This window comes from Sycon ciliatum, chromosome 3, assembly GCF_964019385.1.
Source record: "Sycon ciliatum chromosome 3, ocSycCili1.1, whole genome shotgun sequence".
Classification (NCBI taxonomy): Eukaryota; Metazoa; Porifera; class Calcarea; order Leucosolenida; family Sycettidae; genus Sycon; species Sycon ciliatum.
Genome location: NC_088645.1, coordinates 39,932,549 through 39,957,019, shown reverse-complemented (window position 1 = coordinate 39,957,019; position 24,471 = coordinate 39,932,549). Strand labels below are relative to the sequence as shown.

Below are 24,471 nucleotides of genomic sequence, written 5' to 3'. Positions count from 1 at the left end.
ATGGTTGAACAAGCGGTCACGTGCTCCTGCGTACACCAGTCACCTGGTCACCGTGCCTGCAGGGTACAACTTACTAGCCTGTTTGACCTTTTTTGGGTGCAGTCCTGTCACTCGAGTTGAACTCGAGTTGAACCTTGGTGTGAAAGTTGTCGCCTGCTGGCGCGGTGACCAGGTGATTTGGGCACCCAGGAGCACGTGACCACTTGTTCAACCACGTTCGATTGGGAATAAAGGAGGAACGCTGCATCGCAGCCTTTTCGGACCAAAACCAGTCGACTCAGCGTCCAAAAGACTACAACATATGGGCCAATCGCGGTCATCCGTGCTTTTATAAGAACGAAATGGCGCTTTTAGTGACATTTTGCATACAAATCCCCATCTAGTAGGGCGCAGTCACCCAGTTTCGGTGGAAGTGCGCGAGTTCGATTGGGATTCAAGTAGGAAGGGAGCGTCGCAGCTTCCTCGGACCAAGACCATTCGACTCAGCACCCAGAAGACTACAACTGGTGAAAATTTGATTTTAGGGTATACTTCCCCTTTAACCCATTTTCCATTTTCTAAATTTGTCTTGCCATGCAAAATATAAGGCACAAGGGGGGGGGGGGGGAGAGACGCCTGATTTCAATGAACAGACAAATGTGCCTTGATGAACCCTCTAGTAGTGACTATCGACTTCATTTCCTTTGAATGGAATGAGAAAAACACGACCATGGAAAGATGAGTGGCCACCTTTTTTCACAGGGGGCGCTCAAATCAGAATAGGAGAGCGGCGTGCCGCCTCCCCCCCCCCCCCTTACCCCCACTTAGTTAGAACACTGTTGAAACCTTATGCATACCTTGACAAGGCCGGGAATGGCAACCCAGAACGTGTAGTTTGGCAAGACTTCGCGTCCCCTCGCTTCACGCCGTACAAACATGAACGCCGAGCCCATGCTGAGGTACAGGAGAAGTGCAGCAACAGCACTGTGGGAGATTGAGGGAAACAGAAACGATGCACAATGCACACCATCAGGCAGCAATACAAGAAGATATCACACTGGCAGATATGCTTGTTGAAGATCATTAATGTTGTCAGAGCGTATGCGCAGTGTGGTGTGGGTGAGAACAAGGTGCAGAAAAGAGATTAGCGAAATCAAGGTATCCGTCCGCAGCAAAGGGTTAAAGGGCGCATCTAGTCAGAAGTTGGGGATCAGTCAAAATCACATACTCGAAGCATACACAAATACATGTACACATCCACACAAGTACCATACGTGCGCACGTGCGCGCACACACACACACATACACACATATGTACACACACACACACACACACACACACACACACACACACACACACACACACACACAGGTATTATTTACCAGATATCCAATATGGTCCCAAGACTGAGCACATTTCCCTCTGGTTTTCTTGGTCTCTGCGACGTAGGTGCTGGAGCAAGGCAGGCATACTTTGACGTCAAAGCCAGGTTCTGTATGGATGCAAGCAGAAACCAGACAATAAGAACTTAGTTTTCCCCTGAGGGAGAGTTATTTAAAACGGGTACTCCATCTGCGGACAGAACTGTTTCGTCCTTTGTGGACTCGTCAGCGCAGCACAGAGGAAATGAGGCCGAACCTGATAGCAATGGAAATACAAATTTCCAATCAGGCCCGAACGTACCTTGCCAGAGTGCTCAAACTGACAAGTCGGTGAGCTTTAAAACGGATATTATGCTGATAACACAATCTACTGAATTTCTTGATATACCCAGACTCCATAGTAGTCATCTGTTACATGTACCGTACGTCAACAAAATTTAATATTCGGTGCATGAATTTTATTTTCGCCTACTTTCGACCTGGTCATGTTTGGCCGAAATATTGTTGCGGCGGAAATTTCGTTTTGCAAGGTTCAGTGCGTCAGTGTATACCGGCGGCAAGAGTACAGCCCGAAGATTTGATGTGGCTGAAATGGGTTTTAGCCCAGGGAGGCGGACATCTGAATGGGCCTAATATCTGTACACTGACAGTCTATCTATTCATCCTTGCTTGGAGCTTCCTCTTCGATCTACATATTTCGATATTTGCAACAGGACTAAAAACAATGAAGTTACGACAGTTTTACGGTACGCACTACATATCGTTCGGATTCGAACGATGGACCCTCAAAGGGTTTAAACACTCTTCAAGCGGTCTCTGTGCTACCCAGAGACCCGGAGACCGCTTGGGGACTGAGGGAATATGGATACAATCCACTCAAGAGAGTACCATCAAGGGATATAAGCACACACACAACAGTGCGAGAGCGAGAGCTCCATGGTGGAGCGACTGAGCAGCACGCGCACCAAAAAGGCCGATCTCTGGTCTTGGCATTAGCGCTTTTATGTACCATGGAGCTATGACTCTCGCACCGTTGTGTCATCATAGGTTCTCGATTATGCATGGGCATGTGGTGGAGAGGGGGGGGGGGGAGGAGGAGGGGGAGGTATGCTGCTCAGGTATTCCAAGTACGAATGTGTCATGCTGCTAGAAGGATCAAGAGCTTCAGCACTAAGCCTTACAACATACCGAACATTGCTTAGTCACAGGGGGGCATTTTGCGGGACGAAGTTAACATCATTCCAATTCAAGCCCCACAACACTTTGGGTAAACATGCCAAAGGCAGTTCACTTGCAAACCATAGCCATACGTCAAAATAGCAACTTGTCCACTCACGTATGTTAATCCTGGCGCCTCGGATGTGAACGTGATATCATGGTCCTTTGTTGGGTCGCAGCTGATTGCTACATTTGCCACCCTGAAGAATGGACAAGGCAAGATGGTAGAAATTATGTAAAACAAAAAGGAAAGTGCTGTCTCTGTTCCCAAGGGAACACATGGCGGCTGTTAACGCCCTGAGAATACAGTGGCAGACGCAGTGCCTAACGGTAGGGGTGAGTCGATAGGCCTCACACCATTGGGACAAGTGCCGAAAAGCCCATCAGGCGAATCCACCTACCCCTTGTGCCTGGCCACAAGTTCCCAGTTGGCTGTGGGTAGCAGCACGGCTGGAAAAACACCCCCAACGGAGAATACTCTTGAACTATTAAATTTACTATAAAGCTTAAATGTCTTATTACATGTATATTCCTTTTGCCTATACTGCAGTTGTAAGCGTGTGTTCACTTCATCGGCCTGGCTCGTTCCTCATTCTTTTGTTCATTTGGCTTATGCGAAGACTAGCCAAGCTTGCTTGGTGATGTCAATGCGGACAAGCATATAATAATACAGCTTAAACCCCTTCTCTTCCTCTTTTCGAATAATATTAGCAACTTCCCTCGCACTGGCTGCCTCCTTAAATCACACCACCACTTCCCCTGTTGCGACCACCATCATCAGCAGGGCGACAAACACCGTCACCACCGCCACCACCAACGTATGAGACACTGAACCATAAATTCAGAATTCACCTTGGTTGGCCTTTTTGCTCATCACCATTGCCATAGGCTATAGTTGCTTGTAGTGGGGATGTACTCGTGATGGTGAACTTAGCTGTGGATTGCTGGCCACAGACAACCTCGCCATGCTGGCAAACCTAAGGAGATTCAGAAACAAGCAGACAGAGGGGGAAGGAGAGAAGGTGGGGAAAGTGAGACAGACACAGATAACATGTAACAGGGAGAGAAAGAGACATTGAAAGAGGCAAATCGACACACAGAGGTAGAGAAAGTGAGATAGAAGATAGAGATAGCGAGAGATAGAGCGGCAGAGAGATGGAGAGATAAAGAGACAGAGAGGGAGACAGAGAAAGAGAGGTGAATAGAGACAGAAAGAAAGGAAGAGAGGGAGAGAGAGAGAGACAACGAGAGGGAAAGACAACAGGCAGTAGTAGAAAATGAGACACAGCTTGAGAGACAGAAAAAGAAAGAGAACAAACAAAAAACTGGTTATCCACAAAAATATGCACCAGAAAAGTCCCAGCTTTGTCATCGATAAACAATTGGAGTACAACACAACATATCTCAGACCAGTCGTTGAAGATTGAACATTGCGCTGTAGGGAGTTCCAGCGCTGGCTTGTGGTCTGGATATCTGATTACGTATGAGGTAGCCAGCCAAACAGCCAGATAGATTAAGCCTGACTGACTTAATTTGTTGGATCTCTATAGAATTGCCTAAAACGCTAAGTTCTATTTCAACACAGTTGCCTCTCTGCCATGGAGATACACAGAAGGATAGACCAGAGAATTTCTGCAGAAAGAATACAGACAGACACATGGAACGTGGTCTGTCTTTTAGCTTGGTGGTGATAGGCCCGTATCCCTATACCGACCCCAGAATCACCGCCACCTCATCGCACAAGGGACTTGTAAAATCACAGCTGATTGGGTCTGCAAAACTCCCTGAAACTTCCTTTTTTGAATAGTTGAATTCCGGGTGCAGCATAGAACAAAGGGTGTCCTGCTCCAGCCGAAACTAAACTCTCATTCTCATATCCACGATGTTGTGCACGCTTGCAATTCCTGACTGGCTATGAGCCACTTCAGTTCACTAGGGGAGAGATACGTATGCACACAGACCTGCAGGTGACTTACGGCAACATTATTCTGGCACTTGTTGTCCTGAAACGAATAGCACGGATTGTAGCTAAATCCGCCATCGCCGGCAATGTTCGTAAAGCTGCACAGAAGAAAAATGATCAAGAGAGAGAGAGAGCAAGCTTACAACGTTTAGCGATGCTTGTTTTGCATGGTTATTTTCCTGAGCTAGGCGAGCTTGTGCTTAGTTGAACAACTGGCTCCTGGCGCACCCTGGCCTTACGTAAGGTATGGGCTATGTATGAATAGTACGCCAGGCCGGGAGAAACTACAGCAAAACCTGTCAAGGCGACTCCTCATAATTATAAGGCGACCACCTATCCCAGAAGGCCACTGCAGCCAGGACCACGGGATGTTATTTCGTCTTAAACAGGGTTCACTGTTGCCGTATGACATGGTTCGTGACCACCCACCTGTGTACGTACACACACACACTCACACGTACACACACACACACACAAACACACACACACACTTGTACTTGAGCTTGCTCACTGCCGAAATTGGTCATGCGAGTCTCCTCGGGACAGGGGAGACAGACTCAAACAGATTCTTAGAAAGAGGACTGAATTGGCGGTTAAAGAGTCCAAAGGGTGACACACACACACACACACACACACACACACACACACACACACACACACACACACACACACTCACACACACACACACACAGAAATATAGCGCAGTGGACCCTGGGTAGCGCCAAACATCACTAGATCGACGCTTTTTGGCATGTCTATGGGATAAGCTGTGGAATTGACGCGCAATATGTTTGTGTTCCCCTGAGAGCTGCACTCCAACTAGAATGGGTAACATTAGATTCTGTATCATTGATCGAAGTCTACACCAAGTCTTGCCATGGATGAAGAAAGGGAAGAACAAAATGTTTCGAGCCATGACTAACTGTCCGCCAAAGTAACAAGATGATATTTAGTCAGCGCGTACGACACGGCACAAAACAGATAGGGAGTGTTGAGACATTCAACGAACTCACACCTAGCTATAGTACGTCTAAGAAGTGCAAGCGAACAACCTTCCAACTTGGAAGGCTCTTGTTCAGATAGGTCCAATGAGGGGAGGCAATTTATTCCAGTTACAAGTGACAACAGAAATAATGGATGCTTGTATAGAATGGTGGTTGGCGTCATTGTCGGAAAGGTATGATGACTCAAAAAGCTGGAGACCAAGTAGTATTGTGTGCTGTCGGATATGCAGGCGAACCTACCCAGAACCCTGGCTGATATTGTGTTTCCCAGACATTCAAATAGTCACGGTTGGATGGTGGCTGGTGGTTGCGCCTATCAATTTCGCACTGGGCTCACCCTGCATGCATCCACTAGTACACTGCTGCTCAATGAAATCCAATCGCTGAGTCAAATTTTTGCGGTGCGCCATTTGGCAACCTAGTATTCGTGGGTCTAGGCTAGGTTTCGCAACGCGGGGCGCTTATGTGAGTGACTCGATCGAATTTCATCGAGCAGTGCCGTACAAAGTTAATAAAAAAATACTTCAGTAATAAATGTGCGTGTGAATGGATGGGAGTCGAAGATGCGGACTGCAGTTTGCAACACTCACAATGCTGTGCCGTCGTTATTGCTGATTGGCGTCAGGTCCAAATACCCTAACCCGTCGTCCATATCGCAAATACACGTAGATCCATCACGGGGGTTACAATTTACCGCCCGCACCACTGAGCCGTACTGCAATCCACCGACTAACGCTATCGTTGACAGCACCAAACGACTACAAAAGGTGATAATGTCCATCACCCTTGGCCAAGTGACGGTGGCCGCGGTGCTATCTTTCTCCTCCCTCACTGGTTTCAGCACCCAGCCCCACGCTGCTTTGCAGACGAAGAAATTATCGGATTGTGACTTCAGTCCGATTTCTATCCAAGCTACATTGGAACATCACACCCACAATAATTTGGAGTTCAATGAAAACAATTATGTGGATGGTGACAGAGCACGTATCGTTGACTGGTTTTTTCCAGTCAAATCAATCTTTGGCTCTGCGGCGCTAGCTCGTGCACAGCCGGATAAGAATCTGTAGTCTACAGACAGTGCAGATCTACAACTTACTTACAGTACAAGTACAGTAGATCTACTGGTTGACGGTCTAGAATCTACACACGCAGCAGAGGCGGTGCTGAGAATAATCACGTGACTTCTATTCATTGCTGGTTCGTGTCTGTTCTTCAGGATTTTGCTGTCTAAATAACAAACAAACAATAAGTGGCCGGAAAAGGTGTTTTTAACTCTGAGTTTCACATACTAAGCGATCATCAGCAAACAATAATGAGTACTTGACCAGTACCGGACCGGGTCCGGCTTGTATACCCACAAAGCAAAGTGTAAATGTTGCTGTCTATGTTATCATGCTCCTGAAAAGCAACCAGAACAGAACTGTACATGTACTTGTAGATGTATCAGCTTCACTATCAGTGTACGCAAACAATGGACAGGTCTGCAGTGAGAAAATGTGCTGCTGGACTTTGTTGGTTGAAGATTTAAAAAAATATTGTTGAGGTCGCAGTGACGTACCGATATGGGACAAAATTACCTGGCTGTGTATACATGTACATGACCTCCGACTCGTCCGAGGTTGGCGAAGCAAAACACTTCTACTACATATTGGCTCTGATTGAAACAAAAAAATAAAACTCCAGCAGGGGAAGTAACAGTTCCTAGGGCTCAACGTTCTTACGGTGTGAAAAATCTTTTGTTTGAAAATACACGTACATGTATCTACTAACGACAGCGCAAATAGACAGAAACAAACAGCCACGAAAATGAAAAAGAAGGCATATATGAGTTGGGTGAGGTTCCGGAGGTGTGTTCAGCTATGTTGGACACTGAAAAAGGGCACCTTCAAGATCTATACATGTACCGTACTGTATGCTACTGGGCATGTTTTGAATGGAATGGTGCAGAAAACATCTTGAAAATCACGGTTATAAATCACGGTTGTAATTTAAGACTGGTAAGAAAAGATTAGTAAAAATCTTCAAACACAACACCTCTTTGTTCCTATTCTTCTATAGAATTCCACCATTTTTAGTTCTACGTACAACCTATCTTTTCTAGCTAACAAAACCTATCACGTCAAGGAATTATGCCTATCTAATAATACTCATCGGTTGAGGGAATGGAAAAATGGAAATACTTTATTTGTTGTGCGTAAAGCTACGCAAAGCTGCAAGCACAATCAATAGATCAAACGTACGGGAGGTATCAACCTGTCGGCAAAAGACATAATTTTGTGAACTTGGCGATGAGATGCTTTAACGATTTAACCAGCTAAAATGACAGGCTAATTTGCGCAAACTTCCTGTAAACCACGGCATTCTAAAATGAAATCAGGTAAAGGCGATTGTTCAAAGCAACGGAATTGGCTTTGACGTCTGCCTCAATGTGGAAAGCTTGATAAAAATGAAAAATGGTGATCCATGTATTCTTTTGGCTTACGGAAACGTGCGGTGGCCTGGTCTTCAAGAAGGCATTTTCACGTCTTAGGAGTAAATGCCCTTGTCACATCTCGTCATATCCGGACCGATAGCCGCGAGATTTTACTCCGTGCAGGATGAAGAGGAACCCTTCCTACAACACAAGAGGTGCATAGAAAAGATCGAACCTTGGCAGATTTGCAGAATTCCGGCATGATCAGGCTATTCATTCAGATTGAGTAAAAAAAGAGTGAGGTAAATGGAGAAAATAAACTGCCAGTAAAGCCTGACAGTGGGTATCGGACGGTTCGGACAACTGCAGAAGCAAATTGGAAATACAAATGATTTGCGCCTCAATGCCACTTTCAGAGTAGGCTGCTAGGGTAAGGGTTTACCGGGTGTTAGCGGCCGTCGTTAGTTCCCTTCGGGAACGGACACGATAATTTACTCCTTTTTTTTGCTAGGGTAAGTGCACCGCAATAATTCTTCAGTGATATTCATATTCATGCGTACCCGAAACAGTCGTATCGCTGTCACTGTGTCAGTGAAGCCTGGATACGTACCTTGATAAGACCTGGCAGCGCTATCCAGAACTCGTAGTTCGGCAGCGCCGTTCTGCCTCGCTCTCCTTTGCGAACGTACATGTAGGCAACGCCACCAGTGAGATAGAGCGACACGATAAGTAGCGTGCTGTGAGGAACAAGAACCGAAGGGATGGTCGAATGGCAAGTACAAAAGAGAGAGAAAGGGAGGAAAGAGTGAAGAAGATGTCTTGGGCAATTTTATGCATAGACACACATTAGTCGGACTGAGATTAGCGCGAGCCTTCACATTTTCTAATCATTTACAGTACCAATGCACCACAATACTACCACTTTTAAAAGTTGTTCTAAATCTACACCATTCATTATGCTACTGTAATTTCACACATTTTCGGTGTACTTTTATTTTCGGTACTTTCGGTGTGTCTGTTTGTTACCTAAAATTTCAATACACCGAACAAACACTAACACACATAATCCAATAGGGAACTGCTTGTCTGTACCGAAAATTTCTGTTCACCTAACCTAGCCTGTTGCCCTCATACCGAAAATATTGACCACCGAAAATTTCTGAAATTAGAGTATTTACAATTCACACTTTAGTAAGGCCCAAAAGTAGGAGCTTCGGACATGGACAAGTGTGGAACAATGCATCATTGCCACCTACACGATATCAGTTGAGTATGGAAGTGAGCGACATGCCAGCCATATCAGTTTTTAGAGCGGGTCATGTTACCATATAGTAGGGTACCTCAACTCCAAAAAACGTTTTTTTTTGCTGCATACGTTACTACAAATATATGCATTCACCAAAGTTTCGGGTATGGCCGTGAAAACAGACAAGTTGACTGTTTTCAACCTGACGATAGGCCACACCCGAACATTTGGTGGATGCACCATTTATTTATGGTCACGTATGCAGCAAAGAGACCGTATATTTAGGAGTTGATTAATGCTTACCATATGTCGAGAATTGTTCCCAAGCTGACAGAGTTGTGTTCGGGGGTCCGGTGGTGGTGCGATCCTCCTCCCGTCGTCTGTGGATTCGGAGGAGGCTGTGTGGTTTCTGGTGGAGGCGGTGGTTGTGTCGTTGTTATTGCTTTGTTCAGACAGGCATGCTTCGATGTCACTGTGAGATGCTGAACACGAGAATACCCAGTGATAAAGGAGAAGATTTTGATTCACCATGGATACTTACGGATACTGAGCCAATAATAATAGTATTTGTAAATAGAAAAGAACACATAGGAACGAGAAAAAGAACACATAAGAACGAGTTATAAACGAGTTATGAAGCAACTCTCTACGACTGTTACAAGATAATATGCAGTCAGAAAGTGTGATAGCAGGGCACAAAACTGACAGGCTACTGAGCCATTCAGCGACCAGACACCTAGCTCTAGCACATCTCCAGTGCGCAAACCAACATAATGGATTTAGTCCTCTGTAATGACTAACACAGGACGTTTGCTCATGCTAAAGAATGTTGGTTACTAACAACTGGGTCTGAGGACATTGTCGCGACACCGATTCAATGAATAGATAGCCTCGTGTGTTTTTAGTGTATAGCATTTCGTGTATGTACCATCCATAGCTTCGATCTATAGGTAAGCACCCAAGGTATTTAGCATTCAAGAAACGCATGTTGGTCTCTGCTGACAGTATTTTAGCACTCTACGATCTATTGTGAATGAGATTGGAACAGAAAGCCAGAAAACCATCGCACTCTGTCTGCCTAGCTCCTGGTGAGGAGGTTTTACGGCAGAGCAACGTTTGGGAAACAATATTGGTGCGGAATGAAAATTGATCATCAAAGAGTGGAGTGGAGTGCATCAACCCGCAGATTTGTGTGCATATTTTTCGAGGAACACGAAATTTGACAGTGTAATGTCCTAGCTGTCTTACGTATGTTCCTCTGGGGTGTTCTGTGTCGAACTTCAGTTCACCATCCTTAGACGTATCGCACACCAGAGTGACGATAGATACTCTGCGTAAAGACACACACCCACCACAATTTCTCGTCATACGCAATACACCACGTATAATGTACTGGTGAAATCCATACCCAGTGCAAATTATACGGCAATATACGCCCTTAACTTGCACGGCCCTTGTCGCCCTGGAAGAGCAAATGTGAAAGTATAGTGATGCACATGTACTTGGAAAGGTCCTTGGCTGCATTGTTTGCACTCGGGGTTGGATTTCACGCTGCGCAACTGTAAGACACATGTCAGGTATATTATGTTAGCTTAAGCATCCCTGTTACAATGCTGCTCAATGAAATCCGATTAATGAGTCCAGACGCGCCTTGGCTCCGTGCAGCCCAAGAACACCAGGATATTGCCTATAACAGGACTGGTGATGGTCGTTAATGCCGAAGCGAAACTGACAATGTCACTGAGTGGAAGAGAAAACGGGCAACAGCTGCTCTACGTCATTCGTTTCCTTTCCCCTCGCAAGAATATCATTTACATTGAAGGCTTGTACCTTGGAACTTTGCTCAGGTCATCTCCGTCTCCATAGTCAATTGTCGCTTTGAGAGGGTTCGTTGAGGTGACCGTAAACGATGTCGCCTTCTGCTTGCCGCACACTACCCCCTCACTCTGGCAGACCTGCAATCGTACACAAGCATTAAATTTCAGTTTTCAGAATGCCACTAATGAGTTTCAGCACCGAAGAAATGTGTAAAGCAAGCCAGAATGGCTACGGAAGTATTCTTGGAAAGATCTCGATTTATTTCAACTGACAACTGTTGGTGAATGTGAGTGTTTGCCATCGGCGTATGAGCGTGTTCATCGGCCGCTAGGGTTTACCGGGTGTTAACGGCCGTCGTGAGTTCCCTTCAGGAACTAAAAAGATAATTTTCCTTTTATCTTTTTATGAGCGAGGAGGTAAATGGTTCCGATGAAAGACAATTTAATATCTTTTCGAATTGCATATTTCTCGCTTGGATACGACAAGCCGAATTTGACAAATCGCAAAACAATTGTATGCTCACGTTGCCAGAGTGACCAGCGCGGTGATGACGCACGTTCTGCTTAGCTCCGTGAAAGAGAAGGTGGATCACTGCAGAGCTTTATCATTTTCAATCGGTTTATAATATTCGCGATGTGAAAGAACGACTGTGTTCAATGCTGTTAGTGCCGTGAACTGTTTGTTAGTAGTCCTCTTGGTTGTCTACTGGGACGTGCCACCGATTGGAGAAAGCTGGAGTGCGGTAGCACCAGCATGCAAGCGAAAATAGTGGCGAACAAAGTGCTTAAATTTTGGTTGGGACAAATCAGGCGGTCAGCATTTACCTCATCCAAGGACGATGCCATTTGCTCTTTCCACTTATTTAAAATGGATGTGATGCTCCCTGGAGACTCTCCTATCTCTTGTAACATCTTCTGAAGCTAGGTGAGACCACTTGTGGTGGAGTTTGACAAACGAAGGAACGTTGTACTTCTTTGAAAGTTTCCCGAACATTTCTCAGGACAGACGGTGAAAATCACGCATCTCTCCTAGAGGAACCATTTCCTAGGCTGCAGTCATCGTAGAGAAATTCGGGAGAAAGCCGATAAACAGTTCACGCCACTAACAGCATTAAACACGGCAATTCTTTCACATCGTGAATACAATAAGACAATTGACAATGACCAAATTCTGAGATGATGAACCTTCTTTCTCACGTAGCTAAGCAGGATGTGCGTCATCACTGCGCTGGTCGCTCTGGTAACGTGAGTATACAATTGGCGATTTGGCAAATTTGGCTTATCGTATGCAAGCGAGAGATATGACATTCGAACCGATATCAAACTTGTATTGTCTTTCTTTTGGACCCTACTTCGAAGTACTTGGAAAATCGATGCGCTTCTATGGAAGAGAATTTCCAAGCGGGAGAGAGCAAAGGGGGAGAGAGAGATAGAAAGATAGATAGATAGATAGAGAGAGAGAGAGACAGAGAGAGAGAGAGAGAGAGAGAGAGAGAGAGAGAGAGAGAGAGAGAGAGAGAGAGAGAGAGAGAGAGACAGACAGAGAGAGAGAGACAGAGAGAGAGAGAGAGAGAGAGACAGGGTTCGAGTTCCAGAGACACAGAGAAAGAGAGAGAGAGAGAGAGAGAGAGAGAGAGAGAGAGAAAGATGCAATAGCCACGCTTACCGCCACGCTGTCCTTGCATCCTTTGTACACGAAGGGATAGCACGGATTGAATCTGTACTCAGATAGGGTGAAACTGAATGCCATGCGTGAGTGTCGCAACATGTGTGTTATTGAAAAGCACATACATGTACAGAACACCGACCTCAGTACAATATCATTGGCGGATAATGCTCGAAAAGCAGTGAAATTGGCAGAACCATATAAACCCTACGGCGGGCAATTCCTCGAATTCTGCTCCATTTCTTTATCCACATGCCAAACATGCATGCAACTTACCAGAAAAAGTACCGAATTCTGCCTATGTTTCTGCCGGAATTATCCGCATATGCCTGGTCCTAAAGCTGTGGTTAGCAGCAAGCAAGGTACGGGACATGAAAGGCAGCTAAGTGGACGAAAAGCGAATTCGAAGTGAGTCGATCAGGTAAGCGCATTATGGTACAACAACAACGCATACGGGGGCACTAATGGATACTATGATTCGATGTGGGTCGGGACATATTGCGTCTGATAGGATCATGAAAGCCTTGGCCGCTCTGATAATTATGCCTGCATTCGTTTCGGTTTTATCCCTGATAGAGAACAACACCAATTCCGGTTTGACAGAACAAAAGTGCTTGCACGATTCTCTGCTGCACTGCGCCAGAGTTCTAGAACACTTCACGAACTGCATGCGACCACACTGGGCCCCATTTCTACCATCAACGCCATGTAGCCAGCTTACTAAAGTTCACCAAATCGAAACGAGGGCGATGATCCAACGAGTGGTAGAAAGGGAGAGGTAAAGCGGGCCACGCTGGAAAATTACGCATATCAAAGGGACGGGCCGGTGCAGTAGTGACAGGACCACATTGTGAAGAATACATGTAATTGCTTCCACGGCATGGAGATGCGTAACCATCTCTATGCACGTCATACACCAACAAATGGAATCACATACATGTACACGTACATGTACAGTAAGACCTGTAACTAAAGACCACCGTGACTAGCGACCAGCCTGCTACTACAGACCACCGTGACTAGCGATCAGCCTGGTACTAAAGACCACCGTGACTAGCGATCAGCCTGGTACTAAAGACCACCGTGACTAGCGATCAGCCTGGTACTACACACCACTTCGCCAGGCAAGGACGGTCTCATATTATGGTTGTGCATTGCAAACCTCTAACTAAGGACCACCTGCCACTAAAGACCACTTTCTCCGGCCCCAAGGGGTGGTCGTTAGTCACAGGTTTTGCTGTATTATCATGTACCTCTGTTTGTATTCACCTAGCGAAACGAGCAGAATTACTAGTACTCGATCAATGCAGCAGGAACAACTTGCTAGAGCAAAAGGAGTAGAGGGGTGGTGGTGGGTTGGGGGGGGGGTGAATGAATGAAGAGGTGTGCGGGGAGTACTGCCACAGGAAAACTAAGGGAGAAGGAGCCTAGAGATGGCTCTACTGCAACGCAATCTGTAATTGTTGTTTCGTCAATCGCAACAACATCCGTGCAACTGTAGGACTTACAACGGCGTTCCATCGTTCTTGCTGATTGCGGTCAGATCCAGATAACCAGATCCATCGTCCATGTCGCAAATACACGTAGACGTTCGGCGAAGATTGCATTTCACAGCTACAGACGAATGAATGAATGCGAGAACGCTCGAACCGATCACCAGCAAGAGCTGAAAGGGTGGCGTTCCCACCATTTTGGACGACGAATTTTAACACAGAAAGGTTGATTCGATTTTTCACCTACACATTCAACAGCGTTTGAGACAAATGCATCCCAGCGGTGTTAGCAAGCAGAAGATACTTTTTACAATGTCTTCTCGTAGGTACTCAACCTCTACTCATTCTTTCTACTGTGCTGTGTTTCTTTGTTGCATGCTCTGTACTGGTAGTAGCCTGTCAGCTGAGCAGGTGAGCTTCTTGCTTCACGGAGCGCTTGAGTGCTGTCAATGCGATGACATTCAACTAACGTCACTAGAGCTCGGGAGTTCGTCAGCATGATCCTGATCATCCAGCATGGTATATTTACCTACCTTGTAAAACACAATCATTTTGGATCTAATCACTTTAACTGAATCAGTATCACACTTTGCGAACTGCATAATTTAACGAGAAAGCAATTACACTGTATTCGGCTCAGGTAAGACAATTTTCACGTGTATCGAGATTCGAAGTCTGAACAAAATGGTGAACGGTCTCTGCTGGGATGACAGCTACACCATAACTCAATGGTTAGAGAATTGAGGGCCTCAAGCGAATGTCCCTGGTTCGAGTCCTGCTGATGACAGTCAGTATTCATTTTCTTTACTTTTCCAGTTTACATCTTTACCTTGTACTGCACACCCATGAGTAGGCACTGGCGGATTATGCTCGAAAAGGTTGCAGATTCTGCTCGAAAAGCAGTGAAATTGCAGAACCATACAAACTTTATGGCGGGCAATTCCTCGAATTCTGCTCCATTTCTTTATCCACATACCAAACATGCATGAACCTTACCGGGACAAGTACCAAATTCTGCCCATTATTCTGCCGGCATAATCTCAATATCACGTTGTGAATGAATTTTTGTTCAGACCCGTATCACACGATAAGAAACCAGGACACCGCACCCTTTACCAGTTTAGCGATCATATTCCACTAGGTACAACAGGGAGGTTCCAGGCTGTCAAATAGAGTGCTCAATACCGAAAGGCACGTCTAGTTCAAACAATAATAATGAGGATCCGTGAAACTCGGAGTTAATTTAAAACACTTTTTCACCCTCTTATTATCGTTACTCCACTCTGTACGCGGATGGCGTGAACTATCTCCGTGCACTTGCGCATGCATCTACATGTATAACATCAGCACTGGCTTGCACAATGCTGTAGACGTTTACAGGTACAGCCACATGTAGCAACTTTCGTGGATTTTTTAATTTTTTTATTAATTTTTTTATGGCGGTTCATACACGCCGGACAGTGATTACCGGTATACAACAGGAATAAAGGAGATAAATGGCTGTAAAAAATACAGTCTAATGTAAATAATAACTTTCGTGGAGTGCAGTTCCAGTAATTATTATTCGCCTTAGCCTGAGTGCTAACACATTGACCTACTAGTACGCTGCATCACAACCAAATGAATGCGATACTCTTGTCGTAATGGTCACCCGGCCCGTTCTTCGTGGATTTAATTTCATTATCCGATGGATCCAAATCATCACCCAACAACACACTTGAACACAGACGCAGTCACCGCCCGTGCACAATTTTGCCTTGCTTTTCTAGCGCAAAGGTGCATCCCGATAGCGGTACGCGGTATCTGCATCATGATGCACGTGATGCCAGGAGGTGGGTCATGGGCAGTGCGTTGGGACATGTCGACAAGATCGTGCTACACGCCTACATGTATACAGCCTTAGCAGGTCTGGTGTGGACGACACTACAGACTAGTGTACTACAGTCATGACATGTCGACACTGGACACTGCCCTGTAGTCTTTGTAGATGGTAGACGCATCGACAGCGACTGGTCTCGTGAGCACGCGGACAAAAGTCGTAAACAAAAGCACAATGGTTTGGTCTAAGATCATTTTCTAAACTGAGCTTGCCACGCTCTTTCATTCTGGGTGAAATAGGACAACACACGTTTGACTGTTTGAGGAACCCTTTCTTATTGATGAACTAAACCGTGAGTGTGAGCTGAGGCTTCCACAGTTACGGACCGACAATGCACGCCCATTGCGGGAAAGGCGGATCGAAGTGGCAGGTCCGCTTTTCCGTTTGCCTGCACTACGCGATGGTCGTGTTGTCGGCGCTAGCGACGCGCGCAGCCGACGTGAAGTGCAACATGCGGTCGGGATCGACGTGCATCTGTGATTTGGAGGATAAATCTGGCTCTTTGGACTTTTCGCCACTCAGCAAGAAGGACGGTACTCCGTTGTAAGTACAATAACATATTGCTATTATATAGGACGACACTCAAAACTTGAAGTGCAGGAGGCTGATCGAATGACAAACCGGCAAAGATCATTCTATAAAAAAATGTCTTCGAAAATCTGCTCACTCGCTCCGATCACAAGGTCTATAATATCTGGTTAGCCAGAGGACTCCTGTACGGACACAATTCTGATCTGGAACTGTGGGTATTTAGCATGCATATGAATAGAATATAGGGACCGGCGGATTCTGCTCGAAAAGCAGTGAAATTGGCAGAACCATACAAACCTTATGGGGGGGGGGGGGCAGTTCCTCGAATTCTGCTCCATTGTTTTATCCACATACCAAACAAGCATGAACCTTACCAGAAAAAGTACCGAATTCTGCCAATTTTTCTGCTGGCAGAATCCGCCGGACACTAAGGCATCCGCTGTGCTAGACCCAAAGCACCGGGCAATCGTGTACCGTGGCTTTGTCCGCCCTGTGTTAAAGTATGGCATGCTGGTGTAGATGAGCGCAGCCCCCACCACCTTGGCCCGCCTCACTGCCATCCAGCGCCGTGCCCTGCACATAATTGGAGATGGATCATACCTCCCGAACCTCGACATTCGCCGTACGGTAGCAGGGCTCTGCTTTCTATACAAGCTGCACTTTGTGGAGGGTTCGGAAATGGTGAAAGTCACTCTGCCACCATCAGCAGCCGCACCGCAATGCCGCATGTCTACTCGTGAGACAACCAGATCTGCAACACATCATCCATCACAACTCACCAGGATTCTTCCTCCTCAGTCACGAAACAACACGCTCCGCTCATTTCCCCACTCCCTCATCGCAACGTGGAATCAGCTCCCACCTACCCTTCTGCAGTCTCCCCCTTCTCGCAGAGGTATGCACACGTTCAAGAAAAATGTCAACGACCACTTGCGGCGCAAGTGGAAGTGGGCCACAGACAGGCTATGATCTCTCCATCGCAGCCAACACACCAGCCTAATTATACCGACCGCACTTCAGCTCCCTTCTACCCCTCTTTGATCCCCTTCGCTCAGCCTTAAAATCCGATTTTCAGTTCTCTCCATCTTTCTACGGTGCACTGCTTTTACTATTGTTTTGTCCTATCTCAATCTCAAATTCTCCCGATTATCGTTTGCAAAGCCGGTGCTCCCCTCTTGGATGCACATGTTTCTTTTCTCCTATGAATCGGCGCACAGGAGTAACGATGATTCCGAGACCTTTGGTCGGAGGAGTTACTTTTGCCCCGCCCCCACTTCCATCCAATATGCCACCACCCCCGCTGTGCAGCATCTGATGGTACTGTGGTATCCAGTAAAAATAAAAATAAAAATAGAACACACCATGCGGAGCCACTTGCCAACATGTCAAGTCGTATTGGATAGCCTTGCTCTCACCAGCACCTCTGCTACCATTCTCAGTGTTACTACACAATGTCCCATAGCTTGGAGATTCTGCTTTAATAGTTCTTGGAGAGAATCAATCATGGAATAAACAGGCACTATTACATGACATACAGTCAACTTCACTGATAACGACTGTGGATATAACGACAATTCGCGAATAACGACAGAATTTCCATGCCCAGAGCAAAGTCCCATCTAACTGTAATACATAATGGGACTTCGGGGGTATCAGGACACTTCGCGAGATAGAACACTTTTCCAATGCTCCGTCGAGTGTCGTTATACACGAAGTAGACTGTATTCAGGAGGTATTGCATAACATGCTAGTGGTGTTCTCATTTGTGTAGGAGCACACAATGATATCAACCCAGGACAAACTATCTTTCTAACCCTGTTTTGCTTTCCCGAACTTCATCATAAAGAAATGCTCTGATATGCTGGCCTCAAACCCAGTTCAAGCCGAATTGTAGCACAACTCTGACTACATTAGGTTTGGAAAAGAAACGTTTGCCTGTGTTTTGAAAGGAGTTGAGGAGTGACAGGAGTACTTTGCTGCAGGCGCTTTCATGCTCGTATTCTGTGTTGATCTGCGTCCTGTCTAGTTTCAAGGACTACAAAAGCGGCTCCTGGACATACAGCTGGAACCCATGTGTGCCATTCACGGAAGGAAAGTGCAAAACAGATGTTGCGGTTAGTGACTGTTCTGCATAGTCGCAAATCATTTTTACATTTGCTCCAAAGCCACGTGACACAGATAGGTACTCTGCAGTATCTTTCTTGCTATACTGCCAATGCTAAATTGTTAGATAAAGTACATGCAGTGTCTTTTCTGTGTAATTGCACATGTTTCTCAACATGGGTGTCTTTGTAACCTTTTACGGCCGCACTAAATGTGTACAGAGAATTAGATGTACATCCTATAAAATGTAACCTTGAATTGGACTTAACCAGGCTTTGGAGTCCCTAGAACAATTACAATCATGTCGAGCACCCTGGAAGGCTCAGGACGAGAGGTACACTATGAATCCATAATGATGTCCTCGAGCAGCGCTGCAAGCCAGCGAAGGCGTTTCAGCGCGGGGCTTGCGCTCACGATCGAGCTCTATCCGCCATTTCATTCTCCTTGCCCGCATTAAGCTCAAGTACAATCAGCGAATCATGGGAATCTTAGTTTGACTTTGAATGAGAGTATCCCTGCCAACTTCTGATGCTGTCAGGGAACATCTCGGCCTCTGAGTCGCTCATCGCTCCCTGAGCGCCAATTGACCATGACGAAAGTTACAAGCGTCTAAACTCTCAAACTGCTTACCGCATCGCTTCGGTATTTATTCGAGACTTCAGCTGAGAGTCTTCCCTTCAACCCACGTATTTCCTTTTCTCCAAAACCAAGAATTGTCCCAAGTTACTATACTTTGAAAATGTCGAATGAATCGAACACCGGTGTTCGATAGATGTATAGTCGGACAGCAAAGGGTTAATATATCCCCACGCCGCCCTTCTTTGCATTCTATCATTTTTGCAGGTTCGATTTCTGTTTTCATCCTCTTATTCACATACAGTGGATTATAGAGGTAGGTGTTTGCGATAGCCTCTCGGTGGTGATTCACTGGCTACTTCAAAGCGCCATTCTTGAAATGATGTGATGATGAGAAGGCAAGGCCACACCTGGCAATGTAGATTCTGTAACAAAACGAAGTTCTATAATACATGTGCCTCCTCAGGCATGTATCTCCTCAGGCGCCTAGCCCGCAAGGGGCACAGGGGGCACCCCTCCCCCTTTCAAAATAACGACCTAGGTTTGGCATGCACCTAAAAACCATTTTAGACATGCACCTGCCATCCTTCACAGATGTGGCAGTGCACCCCCTGGGAAAAGGACCAGCTACGTCTCTGATCCTGAACCAATACACACTTTAGCTGATATTTGTTTCCAGGTTTTCGAAGTGTATGCTGTATATCGATATTCTGTTATCATGGATGAAGGGAGCAAATAGCACCCAGCACAAGAATCCCCCTTAAAAGTACTACAAAATCCTACAGAAAAAGTACATCACAGCTAGCCAATGAAGTGAAACTAATGTGTGTGTGTGTGTGTGTGTGTGTGTGTGTGTGTGTGTGTGTGTGTGTGTGGACGTATGTTTGTGTGTGTGTGTGTGTTTGTTTGTGTGTGTGTGTGTGTGTGTGTGTGTGCGTGGGCGTGTGTGTGTGTTTGTGTGTGTGCGCCCGTGGTTGTGTGTTACTGCTGCCTGGACCAGGTCTGTCAGAGTGGCGACTACGTGGGAGGAAGGCAGACTGGAGTACAGTGCACAGTAACTGGGACAAACCCAATAAAAGGGACACTAGCCTACGCTAATGGAGATGTGCTCGGCAAAACGCCAAGGTACTGTTGATCAACCTATCCGTTTCAGGGCTGAGTTCCCAGCCATGTATTACTTGGAACACAATACAAGGAAATAATAAAAGAATAAAGGGAAAGCGCTGAAGAAAGAAATGACTCTCAATCCGAAGATCGTAACTGGGGATGTTTGCTCTACGAGAGCAGGTTAGCAATGCTATACTACTCTTCTAAAGTATTTTTCGTCTTCCCTGTAGTACTTGGAAAATGGTTTGCCAGAAATCATGTTTGATTGATTTTGTGGACAACGCCTAGTGTCCTCAGGTCGTTCAGTACTACATACTGTATAGCAGGAAATTTTGGGACGGAAATGTTTTCGGACATAGCCGAATTTTGACCTTTCGAACGGATTTTATTTTCATACAGTGCTGCATGCTAAATGCATGACTGTGTTCACATGCAGTGCGCATGCATAGTGTACATAACTTCACAGGAACAAATTTTAGTACGGAATTAATTTTAGTACAAAAGAGGCCGTGTACGAAATCGTACGAAAATAAATTCCGTCCGAAAATTTCCTGCTGTACAGTAATCAAGAACATGTCCATCACTTCTCCACATTTTTTTAGTCTTCCTTTCATTTTTCATCAGAAAATGCACTTGTGCACAGATCGACCGAGCGGGAAGGGAAAATGGTTGTGATGGGGTGAAGGAGGGGACAGAAAATATGTTTTCCTGCTTTTCTAAAGAACTGCAAGCCAGTATAGGAAACTTTGGAGCAATAACAGCCTATGTTTGCTCTTGACATAAGCGTTTTTGTTTTCCTTTTCGAAAGCTACGCTCCGCCATCTTCAAGCCCCATCCATTGGGTGTGTGTGTGGGGTGGGGGGGGGGGGGGGTATCTAAGCAGCCAAATAATATTGGTGTTTCAAAATTACCACCTACCAGGATTCCCGCTTTTACTTGTTCGTTTTCCCGAGCTATCCCTTCTCCTCCCCTGTTGCTGAAATTCTTTTTTGGCAGAACTGGAGTGATCAATTTTCAGTGTGACCCTACAAAGGAGCACGACTTTACAGCACATGGAGAAAGTCCAAGAGGCCACTATGTAAGAACTCTCTTGCCTAATGACCACAGTGTGGCGTACGGTTATTCTGTGTACACATCGACTCTCTTGGAGACAATTGGTTGTTTGCTCTGTCTGTATCTACGCACGCCTGCATTCCTTGTGCACTGCATGTATGCTTGAACACCACTTTCATTTTGCACGAAGCCTTCAGAAATTATTTCCACCCAAAAACCATAATTTTTACGGTACTGCAATTATGGATTTGACAATATTGGTTTTCATTTGTTCTTTTTGGTGCTACACGAAATATTGTGCAAGTAGTAGAAAGTATATCACATGCAACAAACTCTAGTTTCCTTTTCCGCCACCTAATCAAACAACTATATTTTAATGTTCTCTGTCCAGATAATGACACTCAATTCCAAGTATGCCTGTCTGCATGTCCCACCGCCGCCTCAAACAAACCCGCCACAAACAACCCCGCCAAAAACACAGCCTCCGCCGCCACCTGGTCCGACGACCGCCTCGCACCACCGGCAGCCTGAGCACAATTCTATCAGCCTAGGAACGATAATGGACATCTGGTGAGCCAAATTGCTAGAGGTGAATGAATATCTATAATGTTTACGGACAAGTTGAGGCGATAGAACGAGAGCCTATTTTTTATACTGGCACAAACACATGCTACACAATATACAGGACAATTGCACACTCAACTATGCTGAGTCCTTGGATACACAACAAGGTTCTTCAATCCTCCCAAATATTTGCGCTAGAGGATATCCTCTGAGATATCGTCATTGGATTCTGTGTCCCCCCCTCCCCCCGACTAGGCCTTCATGGATAATGCCGGCAGAAAAATTGGCAGAATTCGGTACTTTTTCTGGTACGTTTCATGCATGTTTGGTGTGTGGATAAAGAAATGGAGCAGAATTCGAAGAATTTCCTGCCATAAGTTTTGTATGGTTCTGCCAATTTAACTGCTTTTCGAGCATTATCCGCCAAGGGCTACCCCCGACTCACACTCTCTCCCATTCATACTGGTTCACTCTCTCTCCCATGCAGTGTTCTAATGGCGGTCATCTCCTATGCTGCGGGTGGGATTGCATTCATGTACTTCCGGCGAGGTGCACGCGGAAAAGAGGCTTTGCCGAACTACCAGATCTGGACAGGGCTCCCTGTCCTTGTGAAGGTAAGAAGAACAATCTCGTGTAGGAAATACAGTATCTGTGAATGCAATGTATTGCCAGTCTATTTCCTTCCTTGTGAGCATGGCAACGATTTTTCGAAACCGGCAATGATAACAAGATGCAGACCCAAGTGTAGTTGCTGTGCAGTGAATAGGTCATGCTCCACTGACAAGGAAATTGTATGGATGAAGTCTGCTACGCAATGGCTTCTTGTCAAATTTTTTTTCCGATCGGAAATCTGAACATTGGAGGTCCTGCTTCCCACAGACTAACAAGACACCTGATTGACTTGGGGCTTCTGTCTGGAGCACCCGAAGATCATGTCAAAGGTTCCACCCAGAAACCATGCAGGAATTTACTTAGGTTGAGTAGAATCTTCACAGAAAGGGACACTTCAGTGGAACACAACCTCAAATCACCTAAAACTGATACCTTCTAGTCTAAGAACTTTTCATAGATGCTCATATCACAGGATGGAATGAGTTTGGCCTCGAAACGGAACTCTTCACTCGATGCAAGGGTTAAGCAGGCGATATGGATAGATGTTCTACTGTCCTCGTTTGTGTTTGATTTTCGGTTCTATGAAGAGCACTCGCAGCTGCAGTTTGATGCTTTGCCCAGCAATGTGCCCTGTCGTGAAGGATTTTCCTAATCTCTATTTCTCCCGTGCTGTTCGCATTGTTCCAGGAAGGTGCGCTGTTCATTGTCACCAAGGTGAAGGCATTGAAATCTGGCTCACGGGGTTCGTATGATAGCCTGTGACCGTACATCGAAATAGCATCGATTATACGAATCTGAAGGGAAACGTGTTTTCGCCGAAGTCGCACCAACCTCTTCTATACGGATATGAAGCTGTAGATAAGCGGATTCACCCCAGTATTATGTCACGTCCTTGTGGAAGTGGATTTTGATAGTTGGCAGATTTAGAACTAGTCCCAAAATGGACCTACATTGTACATAAACATAAGTGAGAAACTTGGGCATCTCCTTACTATGAGTCCCATGCCCACTCCGCAATGCATTCTCACTGCAATGGGTTATCCCTGCTACTCTGATGAAAATTAAGGGGAGTGGGCCGGCCGAGAGGGGGATGTGGATTTGTGGCTCGACTGATATTCCCAACACAGAACATCTGTAACTCTGAGAAATACCACTGTGAACATTTAGCCTCCGTTTCGAAGCAAACCTAGAGCAATGCACCTCTTGGAAAGAGAATGTTTTTTAATCCAACAACCATGCCTATATATTTTCAGTGTATATCCAGAAGATTCAGAATAGAGCATGATGATTTTCACTGAATTTAAAGTTTACCATTACATTTACTGTAATATTCTTTTTAAAACTTCATTTCTTTTTTCTTCTTCTTTTTTTACTGGTTGCCGGCCTCGTTTACGGGCAAAATAGCACAATGGATTAACATGATTTTCTACCCCAAACCAAAAAAAAACTTCAAATCATTTTTACCTTCATTTCCCTATTCTGATAAATTCACGAAGAATTGTTTTATCGAGTCAGTATTACCCGCACACATGTTCAATATTGCAATCGCTTCTGCATTTGGCAAAAGTAGTGGAATGAGCTGCTGTGGCGCCAATCCAGAATTATTACAGAGCACATCACCTGAAAGCCAGTACTGTCATTTGGCGTCTGTGCAGTTGCGTACAGATTCCAGTTGAATTGCAGGCTTACAAAAAGTGTGAAAAAATTGAATTGCAGGTACTGAAGTCCACTCATACTTGGGCTATCCAGACACCTAACTTTTAAAAGTGGCCTGTACTCGGTCCACTGGGCACCCTTTGGACTATTTTCAGTGGAAATATTACATGGCTTTTATCGCCTTTTGTGGAATACTGACGTCATGTGG

At 45.5% G+C, this 24,471-nt stretch overlaps 3 protein-coding genes across 3 annotated transcripts in view; 1 reads left to right on the top strand and 2 right to left on the bottom strand.

Moving 5' to 3' along the window:
• LOC135812185 (uncharacterized) overlaps positions 1 to 6,513 on the bottom strand; it is a 9,217-nt gene extending 2,704 nt beyond the window's left edge. Inside the window, exons 1-6 of the mRNA XM_065325507.1 lie at positions 6,138 to 6,513; positions 4,557 to 4,641; positions 3,433 to 3,557; positions 2,699 to 2,780; positions 1,363 to 1,472; positions 837 to 963 (exon numbers count right to left, since the gene is read on the bottom strand). Coding sequence (XP_065181579.1) covers positions 837 to 963; positions 1,363 to 1,472; positions 2,699 to 2,780; positions 3,433 to 3,557; positions 4,557 to 4,641; positions 6,138 to 6,328 — 720 coding nt within the window. The 5' untranslated portion in view covers positions 6,329 to 6,513. The remainder of the gene's footprint in view (positions 1 to 836; positions 964 to 1,362; positions 1,473 to 2,698; positions 2,781 to 3,432; positions 3,558 to 4,556; positions 4,642 to 6,137) is intronic.
• Positions 6,514 to 7,029: 516 nt separating this feature from the next.
• On the bottom strand, positions 7,030 to 14,519 carry LOC135812183 (uncharacterized). The gene is made up of 7 exons (XM_065325505.1): positions 14,198 to 14,519; positions 12,690 to 12,762; positions 11,037 to 11,161; positions 10,455 to 10,536; positions 9,510 to 9,688; positions 8,571 to 8,697; positions 7,030 to 8,161 (listed from the first exon to the last, which is right to left on the bottom strand). The coding sequence occupies exons 1-7, from the start codon at positions 14,377 to 14,379 to the stop codon at positions 8,093 to 8,095; spliced, it is 837 nt and encodes a 278-aa protein (XP_065181577.1). The 5' UTR covers positions 14,380 to 14,519; the 3' UTR covers positions 7,030 to 8,092.
• Positions 14,520 to 16,282: 1,763 nt separating this feature from the next.
• On the top strand, positions 16,283 to 24,176 carry LOC135812181 (uncharacterized). Its single transcript, XM_065325502.1, has 7 exons — positions 16,283 to 16,604; positions 18,619 to 18,706; positions 20,272 to 20,396; positions 21,375 to 21,456; positions 21,823 to 22,001; positions 22,483 to 22,609; positions 23,295 to 24,176. Exons 1-7 carry the CDS (start codon positions 16,393 to 16,395, stop codon positions 23,367 to 23,369), a joined length of 888 nt encoding a protein of 295 aa, XP_065181574.1. The 5' UTR covers positions 16,283 to 16,392; the 3' UTR covers positions 23,370 to 24,176.
• The last annotated feature ends 295 nt before the right edge of the window (positions 24,177 to 24,471 follow it).

Coding starts and splice junctions, on each gene's coding strand:
- LOC135812183 (XM_065325505.1), bottom strand. CDS start 14,379: ATGGTGGGAACGCCACCCTTTCAGCTCTTGCTGGTGATCGGTTCGAGC. Junction 12,763..14,197: donor AAGAACGATGGAACGCCGTT/GTAAGTCCTACA, acceptor CATGGCATTCAG/TTTCACCCTATCTGAGTACA. Junction 8,162..8,570: donor CGCTGCCAGGTCTTATCAAG/GTACGTATCCAG, acceptor CTTGTGTTGTAG/GAAGGGTTCCTCTTCATCCT.
- LOC135812181 (XM_065325502.1), top strand. CDS start 16,393: ATGCACGCCCATTGCGGGAAAGGCGGATCGAAGTGGCAGGTCCGCTTT. Junction 21,457..21,822: donor AAAGTCCAAGAGGCCACTAT/GTAAGAACTCTC, acceptor TTCTCTGTCCAG/ATAATGACACTCAATTCCAA. Junction 22,002..22,482: donor GGAACGATAATGGACATCTG/GTGAGCCAAATT, acceptor TCTCCCATGCAG/TGTTCTAATGGCGGTCATCT.